The sequence below is a fragment of the Jaculus jaculus genome, chromosome 14 (assembly GCF_020740685.1).
Source record: "Jaculus jaculus isolate mJacJac1 chromosome 14, mJacJac1.mat.Y.cur, whole genome shotgun sequence".
In the NCBI taxonomy this organism is placed as follows: Eukaryota; Metazoa; Chordata; class Mammalia; order Rodentia; family Dipodidae; genus Jaculus; species Jaculus jaculus.
The window spans coordinates 79,769,252-79,786,780 of record NC_059115.1 but is presented as its reverse complement, the minus strand read 5'-3'; the positions used below and the strand labels follow the sequence as shown (position 1 = coordinate 79,786,780).

Here is a 17,529-nt window from a genome sequence, read left to right as displayed (position 1 = left end):
GAAAAATAATGTTTACTTCCTTGGTCAGATTAGCAATTTATTACCTCACAAAAAGGGTACTTAAGATACGGCTTTTTGAAGGGTGCTGTGACCCGCCTTATCTCAGCTTCTTTCCCTGGTTATCTGTGTCCATGCCACTGAGACATGCCACAGAGGCTCGAGGTTCAGGGGCTGTCTGTCCTCACTACTGAAAGGAGTGATATGTTCCTGAAGTTTCTGGCTCACTTAGAATTTTATTGCCAGGTTCAGACTTCAGAATTTTTTTCACCCCTGAATGTTTTATATCTGGAAGTATAAGACAATGCCTTATTGATTATAATGCTCAATAAAAACTTGAGAAATGAGTATAAGTGCCCCAAACAGTCACAATAGTCTCACTACTCTATATTCATACCAGATGCTTATTTTGTGACGATTGAGTTACTTTGAATTTGGAAAATCTCTAACTTCATTTTTATGTCTCTTTTCTTTTTAATTTATGAGAAGAGCTAGATGATAGACTAAGTTCCTCAAACACATCAACATGAATCTCAGTTGACAAAGATTTAGAAATAACGACAGTGAAATGATCAGTGCACGAAGAGAGCAGTGGCTAGGGTAGTGAAGGAGTAGAAGACGCTCAAAACTGGGGAGTGGAAGAGCCAGAGGGAATGATGCAGGGACTCTGGACACCTCAACACATATGGGAGACATGACTAGACAACAGGGGTGATCACATTTTGGTGGGATTAAAGTGAAGAGCTATGATTTTAAGAGTGTATGTTCTAGAGAATGGGTAACCACCAATGGTTTGAGGTTTGTTTGTTTTTGTTTGCTTTTTGTCCGGTGTCTTTGCAAACAGTGTTCATTTACTTTCATGGCCAAGAAACCTGAAGATCAGGGCCTCTTTTGTCCTACAATTTAAGGCCTATATTGTTAATACCATGAATAGCATGACTCAAGATGTGTGTGTGTGTGTGTGTGTGTGTGTGTGTGTGTGTGTGTGTGTGTGTTGGATAGAAGTAAATGTGTGGCTTGGAGAAGTAAAGTTGTGTTATTCATTAGAATAGTGCCAATCTACATTTCACATTAAGGGACACCATAGATGTGATATAATTTAAACGTAATAAAACAAATGATAAATCTGAAAAAAATTAAAATATCAAAATTTAAGAATGTATTGGTCAAGAATTGAAATTTACCAGAGAGTGTTACTCATAGGATTTATCCAAATTCCTGACAGTTTAGCCAACAGGGTCATTTCATTTTGACACTGAAAATACCCAGGGCGGCCAGCCCTCTTCTCATGTCTGCTTATTGCTGCCAAGATCCTGCAGTTCTTCTGTCAGATGGGAAGAAGTGTGGCTTTTTGTGGAGCCACCTTTCACAATAGCAGAGTTGTGCAGAGAGTCCCCATTTTCCAGTGCAGTGACCCTAATGAGAACTTGAAATGCATCCCACAGCTATTGCCAGTTGGTATTTCAGCTGTAGTGAGGTAATTGGTACTGGATATTTTTCCTTCAGTTTTCTTTAAAAAAAAATAATTACTGGAAGTGGTGAGAGATACATGGTGATGACAAAGAAATTACTGATATTAAAAAGTGAAAATTCTGGATTTGGAATCATAGGAAAAGCCTCCCGAGTCAGTATCAAATAATCCACACGTCTCTTTCTGTCTGTATTTGAAAGTTTGGAAGCTTATTTAACATATGCCTGGTTTCTTTCTCTCTATTCCTTCCCTGCTGACAATACTTATCTAATCTTATTTCCTGCATCTTTTTCTTGTAAACATGACACTGTCCTGACCATGTTTCCTTACTATTCTTTGAACATTTTCCTTTCTTCAACACTATTCAAGTTTATCATATCTAAAATAAGTATGTAAAACCATTTATAGTTAATATACGTTGAGTTTATTACTGAAAAAAATTAGATATGTGACTGGAAAATGGAAACTTGAATTATTACACTTATATAAATATGCATAGGGAGTTAATTCCAGGACTTGTTTGGATAATTAAAATCTTTAGATCTTGAAGACATATTTTCAACGGCACAGTGAGTGCATGCTGCTTACCCACATTGATTGTGCTGTGGTATTTAGTGAGCAGTGACGAGGAAGTGAATGTGCACATTTTCAGCGGTTACTTTTTACTTAGTTAAAAGTGCATTTTACACATATAGCTAGAATTATGGATGTTCTAGACAATTTGAAAATTCTCTATATTTGTCTTCCTATCGATGTAGTTCCATTTTCTTCATTGTATATGAAATAGATTGGAAATGTAATGTCCTGCATCAAAACCAAGGGGACAAAACAGCTCAACTAGGTGATAGAGGTTAAATTTGAAAGATTTTTAAAATGAGTAATTTATTTAAGACCTAGAAAATAAGAGTCATTTTTCCATTGCAGGATGGAGAGGGATGGATATGATAAAGCAATTTGCTCTTCATAAAAAGATGGACAGCCAGGCATGGTGGTGCACACCTTTAATCCCAGCACTTGGGAGGCAGAGGTAGGACAATCGCCAATGAGTTCAAGGTCATCCTGAGATTCCATAGTGAATTCCAGGCCAGTCTTGGTTAGAGTGACCCTATCTTGAAAAACCAAAAAGAAAATAAAAAGGATGGATAGATGTTAAAAATGAAAGTTTTTTTTTTTTGTTTTGTTTTTTTCCCCCCGAGGTAGGGTCTCACTTCTTTAGTCCATGCTGGCCTAGAACTCACTCTGTTGTCCCAGACTAGCCTCTGACTCCCAAGGGCTAGAATTAAAGGCTTTTGCCAATGTGCCTGCCTGTAAAGTGCATTATGAAACATTATTTAAAATAAGAGAATGTAATACAATAAAATCAGCCTTCACTTAGCTGAAGGGAACACGGTTTCCCATGATGTAAATACAAACCAAAAAACATTCTGGTTAAATGGTAATAAGGTTATACAGCTGCCCTTGTTCCTTGTGCCAATTTTTATAGAAAGACTCCAGTGTAATTGTCAAGAGAAATGAATCATAATGGTGTGGTGAACTGGCCAGAAATATTTGCTTATATGCAACTTCAACTGTCTTTGTGGTAAATAATGATAGTCATGAAGAACTTGGAAGTGTGAGAAGATAATATACCCCACAATTTTGCTTCGAAGGTAATAACATATTGTTAAATTAGATTTGCCACACATAACTATTAACAAGCATTTAGTAATTAGTAAGCAAAAAATAATGCAAGAACTTGTCCTGTAAGCATGAAGAAATCACAAGCTTCCTGTCATTCTAGGTATCCAGGTCATTACCCATGTAAGACTCATTTTGAAAGATACAGGAAGTCCTGAAATAGGAATGATTATTCTAACTATCATTAACAAACTACTTTTTTCCCCAAAGTTTTCAGCTAGACAGACAGCACTTAAAGACTTTGCATAAGAAATCTCCTAGGAAAAATGGACCTCATAGGATTTTTATAACTTCTACATAAAATGGTGAGATGTGTTCTCTCGTGTACTCTAGTCCACCTGTACTTCTTGGTTACTTTAAATGTCACATGAAAGAGCCCGTGTGCAGCATTTGCAGTCGAGTTCCATGCGTGGGTTCTGCTTGCTGACCCCCAGTTTTCACTACTGCAGCTCGTCGTCAGGGATAACTATATTCTGAGTTCTGAAAGTGCCCTCGAGAGCACGGGCCTGTCCTGCCACCCTCTTTTCACAGTGCCCTCCTTGTGCCAGGAGCGCCTGCATTACATCACACTGGCACATTCAGTCGTGTTCTCTATTTTCAACTATATCTGTATTCCACAAAGTTTATTAGAGCTGGAGAGATGTTTTAGTGCTTAAGGCGCCTGCCTGCAAAGCCTAAGGACCCATGTTCAACTCTCCAGGTCCCATGTAAGCCAGACGTACAAGGTGGCACAAGCACAGGGTCCCACGTGTGCACAAGGTGGCGAATGTGCCTGGAGTTTGATTTCAGTGGCTGGAATACCTGGTGTGCCAATTCTCTGTCTCTTTCTTTGTCTCTCTCTGTGTGTGTCTCTCACTCGCTCTTATAAAACAAGTACAAACAAAACGTTGATTAGCTGTTTTAGTGAGAACTTTCAAAATTTCTGCCAGCCTCTTGCAATATGAATAACATTGACGTTAACTATGGAGCCGCTACTGAGAAGTGTCAGAACTTTTCACCATTATCAGGCTATAACTTAATACCCATTGATCAGCGTCTTCCCGTTGATTCCATTCCATATTCTCCTTGCCCTCCGCCTACTGCTTTGCTTTCCTAACTTCTGTGAGATCAGGTTTAGATTGCATATGGCTGAGGTCACATCACATTGTATTCTAGAAATTATACGATAACAAATGATAAAATCATTTCACACATTAAATAAAACTTTCATCTGACAGTTTTGTTCTATCATTTGCAGTTTTGAAATAAATGGAATTTTTATAACTTTATTCTTAAAATGCATAGCTTATGTTTTAACTAAACATCATGCTTTTATAGCTATCCTTCATGTACTGATGTAATCTTTCTCCGTTTTGCAAGTCTATCTATAATTGCACCATCCTCTACCTATGGCATGATTGTTAGCCTTTTTTTTATAGACATTGTGCCTTTATCTTCATTACCTATTTCATAGTGTAATTATTCAGTGCAATTATGTTCAGAAAAGGAAAACTCATTTTTTTAACCCTTCTCTAATCTCAATACATTTTAAGGATTTGTAAAATAACATTTAAGCTATTTATTAGAGTCAACATATCCTAAGATTTGCAGAATTTTTCAAAGTAAATTGTGTTTGATAAATATTTATTTTAAAATTTGATCAAGGAATAAGTTACCCAGTATGATTATTAAATGTAGTGTCCCCCAAAATCTCATGTGTTTGTGACTAAGCTTCATATTTGATCCCGAGCTGCTGGAGCCATGGGGAGGTGGAGCCTTGTCAGAAGAGCTATGTCACCGGGGGCAATCTTAGCAGTATGCCCAGCTTGCAGCGAGCTCCCTCTTGCCAGTGTTCAGCTCACTCTCTTTCTGCTGTTACCCATCTGCTGTGGCAAAAGTGATGTCCATCCTCTGTTTATACCATACTGGCCCCCTACCATCATGAAGCTTGTCAAAACTATATGCCAAAATAAAAACTTCCCTTTTCCCAACTGCCTTTGATTGGGTGCTTTATCCAAGTACCTACAACAGAAAATCAAGATTGATAGTCAGCCTCCTGCCCCCCCTCGTCTGTGCCAGCAACACCACTTCCTCTCCTTCCTCCCGCTGTTATGAAGAGTAGTGCTCTGCTGTCTGCTCCGGCCGTGCCCCCCCCCCCCGCCCCGCTCCAATGCTGCAGGAGAGGAAGACATCCTCCCCTAGCTACTTCTGTTCTGGCCTTTAGTCCCAGAAACAAGAAAGTGACCTCCACATCCAACTTCCTGGATATGTATATCAAAATCATAAAAGTTGAGAGCAAATGCTGTTTAATTTGAACAAATTGCTAAACCTTTCTGAAGCCTTAGTTTTCTCTTAAGTCCAATCAGTCCTGTAATAGTAAATCTCAGTTATTTTTAGTGCTCATTTAAGCTCATTGATGGTTAAGGGAGATGACTCAGCACTTACAGGTGCTTACTTACAAAGCCTGAAAGCCCAGGTTCAATTTCTTAGCCCCTCAGGTAAAGCTATTTGGGCATTTATGTGCAGTGGCAAGAGACCCTGGTATACACACACACACATACACACACACACACACACACACACACACACACACACACGTGTATGTATTCACTGCTCAAAACAAAGCACCTAGCTCATGAGTTCCCCAAACACTAATTATTATTAAGTCCAGTAATCTCAAATACAGCATTAATTGAAGAGCAGAGTAGAAATGCAACATTCAGGTGTTCCTGTCAGAGTGTGATATATGTGCATTTGAAATACCACTAATTTTGCAACAATTCACAGTGAAAATATGTGGCTTACTGAGGAAAAGTTAAGGATTGAGCACAACATTCAAAACTTATGCAATCTTGTTACTGCTTTTGTGCAATTTCTATGTATCATCCTAACAAAAGCCCTACCTCCCTTAAATCTCAGACAACACCTGAATCTATCCTCTTAGCCTCTTGATCTTTTGTATCATCCTTTCTTCATATAGGTAAGAGGTATGAGTTCTTAAATGCATTTGACCCAACAGTTTCCTCAAAATTTATTTTTTAAAAAAATTTTTGGTTTATTTTTATTTATTTATTTGAAAGTGACAGAGAAAGAAGGAGAGAGAGGGGGAGAGAGAGGGAGAGAGAGGGAGAGAGAGAGAGAGAGAGAGAGAGAGAGAGAGAGAGAGAATGGGTGCACCAGGGCCTCCAGCAACTGCAAACGAACTCCAGGCGCATGTGCCCCCTTGTGTATCTGGTTAACATGGGCGCTGGGGAATCAAGCCTCGAACCAGGGTCCTTAGGCTTCACAGGCAAGCACTTAATCACTAAGCCATCTCTCCAGCCCCCTTCCTCAAAATTTAAACAAAAAGGTTCAAGTTAGCGTGGAAGAGTGCTTTCACATCTTCTTCATCTGTGCTGATAGTTCAGCAGAGACTAACTTTGGCAAATGGTAGAATACTTGCTCTGTCTTCACTAATTCATATCCTGTTTTGATAAGGGAATGAACTTGAAATGGATAAAGACTTCCTCTGTCCACATTATCATTTAAATGTTTAAATGTTTGCATATTACTAATTTTCTCTTTAATTATTAAGAGCTTACATCTTACCTCTGATCACTTTTAAATGAGTCATGTAGTTGGGACCATACATAACTAAGTATGATATAAAAGAAATAACTAAATATATGATAACCAAGATATAACTAAAGTTGAAATTATATTGAAATAACTTCTATTTACTACAACACTACTTTTCTTTATAGGCACATGGATTATGACAGAATATTCTGTTATGTGAATGAATGAGTATTCTGAGTTTACTTTTAGCTTTGTGAAACAAGGTTAGTACAGAATCTAGTAATTGGATAAGAATATTTCTAATATTTCTCATTTTTCACATGTACTAAACTCTTTAAAGTATGATTTAATAGTTTTTCCACATTAGTTGTATCTTTACTATTTTTTTAAAAAAAATTTTAATTAGTTTTCTATTCAGCAAATACAGGCAGTTTGGTACCATTATTAGGCTCATCTGTGATCTACCCCCGCCCCAGTGGCTCCTCCTTGTTGAGGTATATGGGTCGTGCATTGTGGTGTTAGCCCACAGTTATTGGTACGATAAATGTCTCTGCATATCATGACCCAACATGTGGCTCTGACATACTTTCCGCTCCCTCTTCTGCAAAATTTCCCTGAGCTATGTTGGGTTCATTTTTGGTCTGCTTCAGTGATGAGGTGTTGGGGGCCTCTGAGGCTCTGGCTCTCTGATTTGGTAGGAGTTGATTTTTCTCGGTGATAGGCCCCAACTGAAACTAAGGAAAATTGGCAAAACAAGCAAAGGTGCTGTTTTCCTGATGAATCCTTACTATTTCTTAACATTTATTCTTGTTCACATTTTTTTAAGTTTAAAAAAATTAATTTATTTGTGTTTGAGACAGAAAGAGAGAGAGAGAGAGAGAGAGAGAGAGAGAATGGGCATGTCAGGGCCTGTAGCCACTGCAAACGAACTCCAGACACATGTGCCACTTTGTGCATCTGGCTTATGTGGGACCTGGAGTGTTGAACCTGGGTCCTTAGGCTTCACAGGCAAGGTCCTTAACCATTAAGTAATCTCTCCAGCCCTCTTGTTCACATTCTAAGCCTACTTGACTTTATCATCTATGAAATAATGTGTCACTGACAAAGTTTTCCATACTTGTAGATCATTACTGTTCATTATCAACATGTTTCATAACATTCCTATAGTACATTATTTTTTCTCAAACACCTTTTGGAATTGCCTCTAAAGACTGTATCCAGTTTTAGGACCAAATGACTAGGTTATACTAATAATGGGTTTGGGTGATTCTTTCCTTAGATAGGCAAATATTATTTTAATGACATAATTCATGTTTACAGTTTATTTTATGTTGGTAATAAAGTATCACACACCATATAAGATGTTTTCCTTCGCCATGTGTACATAAAGATTTAGGGAACAATTTCACTGTATTTGAATTGTGCTGTGTGTATCAGTGACAAAAGAAGTGCGAGTTTATGGTCGTATAGACTCAGGCCTGCAGCTCTAGTCTTCAGTGGTGGGGGTCTCTGGGGAAGGGGTCTGTCACTGGAGGGGACCTGGTTTTCCAGCCCTAAAGTGTGTGGCCCACAGTTTGCAGCCCTGGATGTTCGTGCTTCTTGGTGTTTGTTGACTGTTGAGTGATGGCCCTGTGCTTAGATCTATGGAAGTAAGCCAGCTTCTTCCTCCATTTTTGGTGTTCTCCTGAAATTTGTAAGCTTGAAATAAATCCTTTCCTCCCATAAGCTGTTTCTGCTTGAGTGTTTGTCTAGCAACTCTAAGCTGACTGACAGGTAAATTACATTCTTACCTCTTTTCATTTTAGTTCCTACTTGTGACAGTGATTCCATCCTGTCAAGTTCTGATGTCACTGACATTGCGCCCAGCAGGAAGAGGAGACAGCACATGCTGAAGAACCTTGGGACACAACCGAAAGTGGCTCCTCAGCGACAGCTTCAAGGAAAGGCACCGTAAGTCACTTCAGTCTTTGCAAAGTTGAAATGGGATTGTTAAATTACAGTATAATCTTAACAATCATATTTTCTGAACTGGGGAGATGTCTCAGTGTTTAGGAGGCACTTGCTTCCAAAGCCTGACAGCCAATTTGATTTCCTAGTACCCACATGAAGCCAGATGCACAAAGTGGTCCCTGAGTCTGGACTTTGTTTCCAGTGGCAAGAGGCCCTGGCTTGTCCTTGCTCTCTCTACATGTCTCTCTCAAATAAATTAATAAATAAAAACATTAAAAAGGTATTTTCTTAATTTACTCACTTATTTTTAAGATTAAAAATGATGAATTAGCCAGGTGGGGTGGTACATGTCTTTAATCCCAGCACTCAGGAGGCAGAGATAGGAGGATTGCTGTGAGTTTAAGGCCACCCTACAACTACATAGAGAATTTTAGGACAGCCTGAGCTAGAGTGAGACCCTCCCTTGAAAAATGAAAATAAATAAATAAATAAAAATTAAAAATGATGAATTGGGGGACTATAACATGTTTGAGACAATGTATTTTCTGTCGTATGTGGTTAATTCATATTAATACTTAAGGCAGAAATGCCAAAAATAAAAGCAATTTTTTTGTGCTTTACAGATTAATGACAAATGACATGTAGAATACTAAAAATATTAGAAACCATCTTGTGCTCAGTAAAGTGTTTCAATCTAATTTGCTGCTTAAAACACTTCAATATAGCATTCAAATTAGACACTTGATTGTGTTATGCTTGCCTTTTTCAAGTAAATCACTTTCTAGTCATCTGTTTATTTTTATTAGACTTGGGCCTCAATATTTTATTGTTTCTCTTTTCATTCTTGTAAACTACTACCTATGAATTAACATTCTAATTTAATTATAATAATTTAAAAAGCTAAAAATCGCAAAACCTTAGCATTTGTAAATATTATTACTTGAATCCAAAATGTTGTATGAATCATTAGAAATCCAGAAAAATATTGTGTGTATATATATACAGAGAGAGAGAGAGAGAGAGAGAGAGAGAGAGAGGGAGGGAGGGAGGGAGGCTAATTTATTTCGTCTAAGCTTCTGTTTAACGGTTACTGGATAGTGACTACGTGGGGGATGGGAGACGGCAGAACTATAGGGAAAGTATTGTGTGGTGTGGAATGAGGACCCCTGGCTCTCTAGAGTCCCTCATGTCCTCTGAGTCTTCTTCAGTGCCTCACCTCTGGAAGACTGGCCTTTCTGCATGCTCTTCAACCAGTGTAACATGTCACAGCTGAGTCAATGCAGAAGCTAATGCAGATCCAACTGTTTTCAATCAATCAAGCCATCAAACAGATTTGCAAAAGTACAAAACAATGTTCTCAAAAGATTATGTGTTTGGAAAATACAGCAACGCTTCGTAAATACTTTGTCACTCATGTTACCAACACATGATTTGTGTTATTATTAAATGAATTTGTTAATATTTTTACTTTAATTTTCATGTGGAAAATGTAGTCCATGTAAACAAAAATGTAGATGCAGAGCTCTTGGGGTTCTCAAGAACTTTTAAGTGTAAGGAGGTTCCACAAAGAAAGCACTACGGTCTGTTGCGCTGCTGACACTGAGAATGAAAAGCGGAAGTCCCATGCCTAGAGCCGGGGCCCTGGCAGGGAGCGTTGAAGTTTCTGGCGCGAACTTGAGTGCTGCAGCCAGTGCCACAGCTCTCCCTGTAGTCCCCGTCACTGGCACGCTGAGGGAGGGGCGTCATAAATTCAAGGTCAACCTAACGAAAGAAGCAAATAAGACAATTCATTGTTTCGTTAACAGTCGGATTGTTTTGTGCATTTATCATGGGACTTTCTTTCTCTCCATGGTTGTCCCGGTCTGTTTTTCCACAGTGCATGTTTCTTTGACAATATGGGAAGAAACCCAGTGTGCATGAAGCTCTTGCTGGTTTGTGTTTGCCATCCAAAGTTGTTCTTCAGCTGTGAGCCCCTTGAAGGAGTTCATAGAGCTGAATACAAAGTTCTCTCACATAACAGACATCAGAATACCCAACCACACTCTTCCTATGAGTAGTTACGTGTAAGGACCGTACTAACAGCGACATAAAAGCTCAGAGAGCGATGTGGGTCCGGTGCGTGGCAGGTGTGTGCTAGGCCGAGTAGGAAACTGAGGACTTAGACACCCCGTCTAATGCCGTTGTGATCTAACTGTATTTTCTGAAAAGGACCTTAAGTTTGAGAAAGAAATAACTGAGTTACTTGGAGACCAGTTAGTTGGAGAACAGAATTCTTAGTCTTGTACTGTGTGTGAATGAAGTATGAATTGTGCGGCTACTAATATTTTTAAGTGTGCTATATTGCTAAAACATATTTGTGGTATATGCATCAGAGAGAGATAAAACAAACTGTATAACCTTAAAAAAATATCTGTGTGATGATTATTTCACTGGAAGACATTAGACAAACTGTCCCTAGATGGAAATGAAATACATGTATTAGGTGTCGGGGGGATTTTGAAGAATAAAGAATATTTAGTTTAAGGTATATAAGATACTCTTTTTTAATATACATTTATTTTATTATTTAGTTGAAAGACAGAAAGAGAGAGAGAGAGAGAGAGAGAATGGGCATGCCAGGACCTCCAGCCACACAAACGAACTCCAGACGCATGCACCCCCTTGTGCATCTGGCTTACGTGGCTTCTGGAGGATCATACCAGGATCCTTTGCCTTTAAAGGCATATACCTTAACTGCTAAGCCATTTCTCCAGGCCAGCTTAAAGTATATCGATCAAAAGTTAGAGTGGTTGACACGCTGAGTTATCTTTTCCTTTGTCCAAGTGAAGCAAAAAGTTCAATTACGAATTTGGGGGTTCTTTTTGTCTTTAGGGATTTATCTTTATAATTTTTGAATATAGCAGTCTAAATTTTTATAGCAATTAATAATTTTAATCATTATTATCAGAAAAGAAGCTTCTATAAAATGAAAGCATACTCTTAGCAATAAAAAACAGAATACGACATTGTCAAATACTAACTTTTGGTTTTAAATTAAAACTTTTATGTATTAAACTGCTTTCCTAAATAATTTTTCCCCTGAGAAAGTCTCATCAATAATGCATGTATAACCTGGGTTTATGTCATCCACCTGAGCCTCCCCAAGCTGCGCACCATTGCTGTCTTACAGGCTTCTACTGTTAGGTCAGCACTGATCAGTCACGGCGTTGACGTAGATGTTTCCAAGTTGTTCTCTTCAGGTTATGTGGAAAGAAGTGTCGCCTGCTTGTAAAGGTTACACAAATCACGTGTCTTCAGGATATGTCTGAGGACATTCAGTAGACGACTGTTACGGAGCTGTTGAAATTCCAGGTACGTGGAAGCGTTTGAGAGCACAGGTGCCCCACTGCCTTCCTGGTGCTTACGTTCTTCATCGGTGTAGAGACGCTGATTCAAGGAAAGAGCACACGCTTTTGTTTCCTTTTCTTAGTGATGAAGGCAGGACTGCATAGACTTTTTTTTTTCTTTTGAGGTAGGGTCTCATTCTGGCTCAGGCTGACTTGGAATTCACTGTGTATTCTCAGGGTGGCCTTGAACTTTTGGCAAACTTCCTACCTCTGCCTCCCAGTGCTGGGATTAAAGGCGTGCACCACCACACCCAGCAGCATAGACCATTTTAATCTTACAGTTCAGGGGTTAGAGAGATGGCTCAGTAGTCAAAGGCACTTGCTTGCTTGATTTTATAGTTTGTTTCCCCATGGCACATTACCCAGAAAGCCTCACTTCCTTACCTATGAAAGCCTCATACACATTCATCCAGAAAGCCTCACTTCCTTACCTATTTCCTATTATAATCCATGCAATTTTTTAAATTTTTTTTGTTAATTCTTATTTATTTGAGAGCGACAAGAGAGAAAGATGCAGAGAGAGAGAGAGAGAGAGAGAGAGAGAGTGAATGGACGTGCCAGGGCTTCCAGCCACTGCAAACAAACTCCAGATGCTAGCACCCCCTTGTGCATCTGGCTAATGTGCGTCCTAGGGAATTGAGCCTTGAACCAGGGAACTTAGTCTTCACAGGCAAGCGCTTAACCACTAATCCATCTCTCCAGCCCCAATTTTTTTAAACAAACATTTTAGGCAGACCCTTACAGAGTATATTATCTTCCTCTGTACCTTCTAGCCTAGCCTCAGTAGTTTGAGTTCCTTCCATGGCTTCCATATAACTCCACACAGACTAAGGACATGACAACAAAACACTGTTGTCTGCTGTTGACAAACGAATTCCAACCTCTCTTCCATTGCTGAGCAATGCACTCACCTTCTCTGAACTAGTTCAGAGGAAACAAGCGTACAACACGGGTTGGAAGGAGCTCGTGAAGTTAGTGGGGACCGTCACAGCGGGGCTGGCACGCAGAGTCTCACTCTGACTGAAAATCAGAAGGGCAAGGAGGGGTGGAAGATGAAGAGGAGCGTGGAGAGCCGCGCGCTGGCACAGGATGGACTGGGGCACGTGCGTGGGGACTGAGCCGGTGACGAAAGGAGAGCAGGGCCGAGAGGAGGGGAGAGCAGGTCGAGTGTTGTCTCTGTTAGGAACTCAGCCCTTCTCCCCGTGTAGCACAGCACTGGTGATTTTCTCATTACAAAGGAATTTTCCTCTACTTTTATTGCCTGTTGATACTCCTTTGTAGCTCTTCTTAAGAGTTATCTAGGCTGGAGAGATGGCTTGGTGGTTAAGGTGCTTGCTTACAAAGCCAAAGAACCCAGGTTCAATTCCCCAGGACCCACGAAGCCAGGTGCACAAGGTGGCACATGTGTCTGGAGCTCATTTATAGTGGCTAAAGGCCCTGATATGCCTCTCTCTCTCTCTCTCTCTCTCTCAAATAAATGCAAATAAAAAAGAGTTATCAAATTATCAGATTAAGGAGCAAATTCTACTATTAAGGCATATTTTAGATCTAATGATTTAAAATTATCTAAAGCTATTGGGCTTAATTTTTTTTCCTTAAAAAATCAGGTTTTCCAACTTCTGATGTTTTTCTAGTTTGGATTCACAATAATGAAACTTTGTTTTGGAGCACAGGAAACTAAAACACAGCTTACATGCTGAAATTTTATTACAGGAGTAATAGCTTCCATTGGCATGTGTTAGCAGTAAGCAGTCCTGAGGTACAAAAAAGTACTGTCATCTTGTTTTTTTCTGGTAAAAACAAATGCAGTTTTTAGGATCATTTCAGATTGCTGATGACTTCTCACTTGTAAGATTCTGAAATCCTTGAATCTGGTATATATTGATAAATATTCATTCAAAAATGAGTGTGACTAATGCAAACAGTATGATTATGCTTCAAGAATGCTCATCCTGTTCTGTCAACTACCATCGACACTGAGACTTATTACTCACTGGAACCATCTGCTATGCATCCCCTGCTGTTGACCCTCTTGCAACACTCAATGCTATAGTTTGTAGTTGTTCAGTATGTCTTTTTAGTCTATCTACTAAGTAAACGGTATAAGCTGATAGACTACTGAAATTTTGAGATTGCTTTCATGTTTATGTACTTTAATAATATCATTAGGTGAATTCCTGAGTATAAACATGAACAGCGTAAAATTAGTCTCAATGAAAAAAATGATGCAATAGTACAGGCTGGAGAGATGGCTTAGTGGTTAAAGTGCTTGCCTGCAAAGCCAAAGAACCCAGGTTCAATTCCGCAGGACCCACATATGCCAGATGCACAAGGAGGCACATGCATCTGGAATTTGTTTGCAGTGGCTGGAGGCCCTGGCACTGCCATTTTCTCTCTCTCTCTCTCTCCGTATGTACCTATTTCTGTATATCTCTCTCTTTAAAATAAATAAATAAAAAATTTTAAAAAATTCTAAAAAGATAAAATAGTGCTGCATTGAGGTATATTGGGCAACTACTGACAATTTTATTTATTTATTTATTTATTTATTTATTTGGGTTTTTAAAGGTAGGGTCTCACTCTAGCTCAGGCTCACCTGAAATTCACTCTGTAGTGTCAGGGTGGCCTTGAACTCATGGTGGTCCTCCTACCTCTGCCTCTCAAGTGCTGAGAGTAAAGGTGTGTGCCACCATGCCTAACTACTGTGAATATTTTAAAGTCATGCTTTATCATACAACATAATACCAAGGAAGAATTTTTTACTTATATCTTTCCAAAACATTGGAACTTTTATTATTACTTAAAACATCCTATTAATCTAATGCAAATAGGTAGAACTCTGTTCCTATAAGTAAATGAAATCTTATTGATAACAGTGTGTTGAATCATGTTAATTCAATTCATTATCTACTTAACTAAGTTTAGGAAATTTTCCATTCACATTAAAACTTTCAGCCAGTAATAAAACCAACCAACCAATGTTTTAGAGAGAAGCTCTTATTCCTGCAAACTTTGGAGACCAAGATAGGAAATCAAACTTATAGATATATATACCACCTATGCCAGTTTACCAAAAACAGAATATAAAATTCTTCTTTGGCAGGAGAAGAGCTAAAATGAGAGGCTTAAACAAAATGCCTCCAGCTATGAGATTTATACAGATGAAGGTCAAGACATTGATTAAAATTCAGTGATAATGGCAAGAACATATTCATTGTGATACCGCTCACAAACCTCATTGTATAGAAATGCACCCCAAATAGGTTTTATATGCAAGGAAGTTGGGAAATAGTTGCAGACAGTAGCTCTCAGTCCCTTGTGCTTCTGCCCTGATTGCTTAGAAATTTATCCATGAAAATCTTTGAGAAACCCCACAGTAAATATGAAAGCACTATCTATGGAAGATGCGGTAGGAAGATGATGTGCTACTGTTTTTTTGTTGTTGTGTTTTTATAGCACTGCCCTCCCTAGGCTTTTGTCTGAATCTTGGCTGTCTTTTCTTGGGAAGGCAGCTGTGTTCATGAAGTGTTCAGACCTGGACTCATTCATTTCCTCTAATCTGTTATGGAAGTGAGAATTGCCCAAGTTTTTAAATAGCTAACTCAGGAAATATTCCTTCATTCTTTTTAGTTATCAGTGAGGTATATTGTGGGATGAAAAGGCTATGTTTACACAGCATACGTATATGCATATTTACGCATGCACATGTATGCATTCATATATGTACATATAAAGATAAATTGCATATGTCAGTTTTAAACGTGGCAGTTGTACATCTTTTCTAAAGGACTCTAATTTCATGTTTACATTGTGACTCTTAAAAATTTGGAAAAGTTGCCAGACATGGTGGCACACGCCTTCAATCCTAGCAGAGGTAAGAGGATCACTGTGAGTTCCAGGCCACCCTCAGGCTGCATAGTGAATTCCAGGTCAGCCTGGAGTACAGTGAGACCCTACCCTGAAAAAGCAAAACAAACAACAAAAAGGTTGTAAAAATGTATTACCTTTTATAAACTTCCACTCAAACTATTTAAAATTTTGTCTTACATAGTGATAAAATCCTATAATTTAAATTTTTGTTTTTAACTTATTGTAAAATAAAATGACTTAAATAGTGTCGAGTGCAATAAAAAATAAAATAAAATAAAAATCAGCTATAAAAATAGACCAGTTAACCTAAATGGACTTAAAGTTAGTATGAATATGCAATACTAGCGTTCACCAATGTCTTCACTTGCCTTTGGCAAACCATCACTAAGTGACAGGGAACACATAAAAATTTGTTTAAACATTGTTAGAAAATCTTTTAAATCACATTTTACAACATTTATTTTTATTATTTCAATAATTTTGTTTCTAAGCAACAATTTCTTAAAATTATCATTTTTCTAAATAAAAATTTGTACACTGCCTATCAAGAACGTTTCCAGAGAGGTAACGGTAAGTCACGAGTGTTGAGTAAAGCAGCGCTGCTCACTGTGTCCAGCGTGATCTTGCTCTTACTCTGCATGGGCAACCAAGACAGACTGGGTGCCGGCCTAGGCTTCGTCTTTCGTAGTCTCTGTACATAAGATGAAGCGATGGAAGAAGAGTCGCCAACAAGCACATTCATGTTTTGGACACATTGCATTTTCTCACAATCTGTCTTCAGTGTATTCTAACATATTTTGAGAACTTTAATACATAAATATATTGTACCATGATCATATTCTCGTCCCATTACCCTCATCACCCTCCATGAACCACTTCAATTCCACTGAGCCCTCCTCTGTCCAAGCTGTCCTTCCTCAGTTTGGATGTGCCATTCCTTTGTCTTGCTCTCTCCTCTATGTCAAAATGTTGACGGGCTCAGAACTCTGCAGGTCTTATGTGGGTAAAACTCACGGTGCGGTCATGAGTGCACCAGTCAGTTTATGTCAGGAAGACAGTGCCTCCATGGACTCCTTCCCACCTTGTTGCTCTTCCATTCTTTCTGCCCCTTCTCCTGCAGAGTTCCCTGAGCTCTGGAGGGTGTGACAGAGATGTCTCATTCAGTGGTGATCTTCACAACCTCTTCTTTTCAGCTTTGGTGGGTGTTGAATTTCTTCAGTATCTTTCACCATCTCCGTAGGCAAACTTTTCTGGCTAGCAGTGAGAGCAGCACTCATATACGTTCCTCCCCCTCTTCTGCAAGCTTCCTTGAGCCCTGGTACATGTGGCAAAGATGACTTGTCCAGTCATCTGGAGAAGGTACTCAACTTCTCTTTTCTTGTTACCTTGGATCTTTTTTTTTTTTTTTTTTTAATTTGAAAGCGACAGACAGAGAGAGGAAGAGGCACAGAGAAAGAGAGAGAGAGAGAGAGAGAGAGAGAGAGAAGAATGGACGTGCCAGGGCTTCTAGCCACTGCAAACGAACTCCAGACACATGCGCCCCCTTGTGCATCTGGCTAACATGGGTCCTGGGGAATCAAGCCTCAAATCGGGGTCCTTAGGCTTCACAGGCAAGCACTTAACCACTAAGCCATCTCTCCA

At 39.0% G+C, this 17,529-nt stretch overlaps 1 protein-coding gene across 4 annotated transcripts in view; it reads left to right on the top strand.

Moving 5' to 3' along the window:
- Positions 1-17,529, top strand: part of Xrcc4 (X-ray repair cross complementing 4) — a 195,754-nt gene that overhangs the window by 110,740 nt on the left and 67,485 nt on the right. For all 4 annotated transcript variants that reach the window (XM_045133526.1, XM_045133525.1, XM_045133524.1 and 1 more), the window contains exon 7: positions 8,488-8,632. In XM_045133526.1, the coding sequence (XP_044989461.1) occupies positions 8,488-8,632 (145 nt within the window). The remainder of the gene's footprint in view (positions 1-8,487; positions 8,633-17,529) is intronic.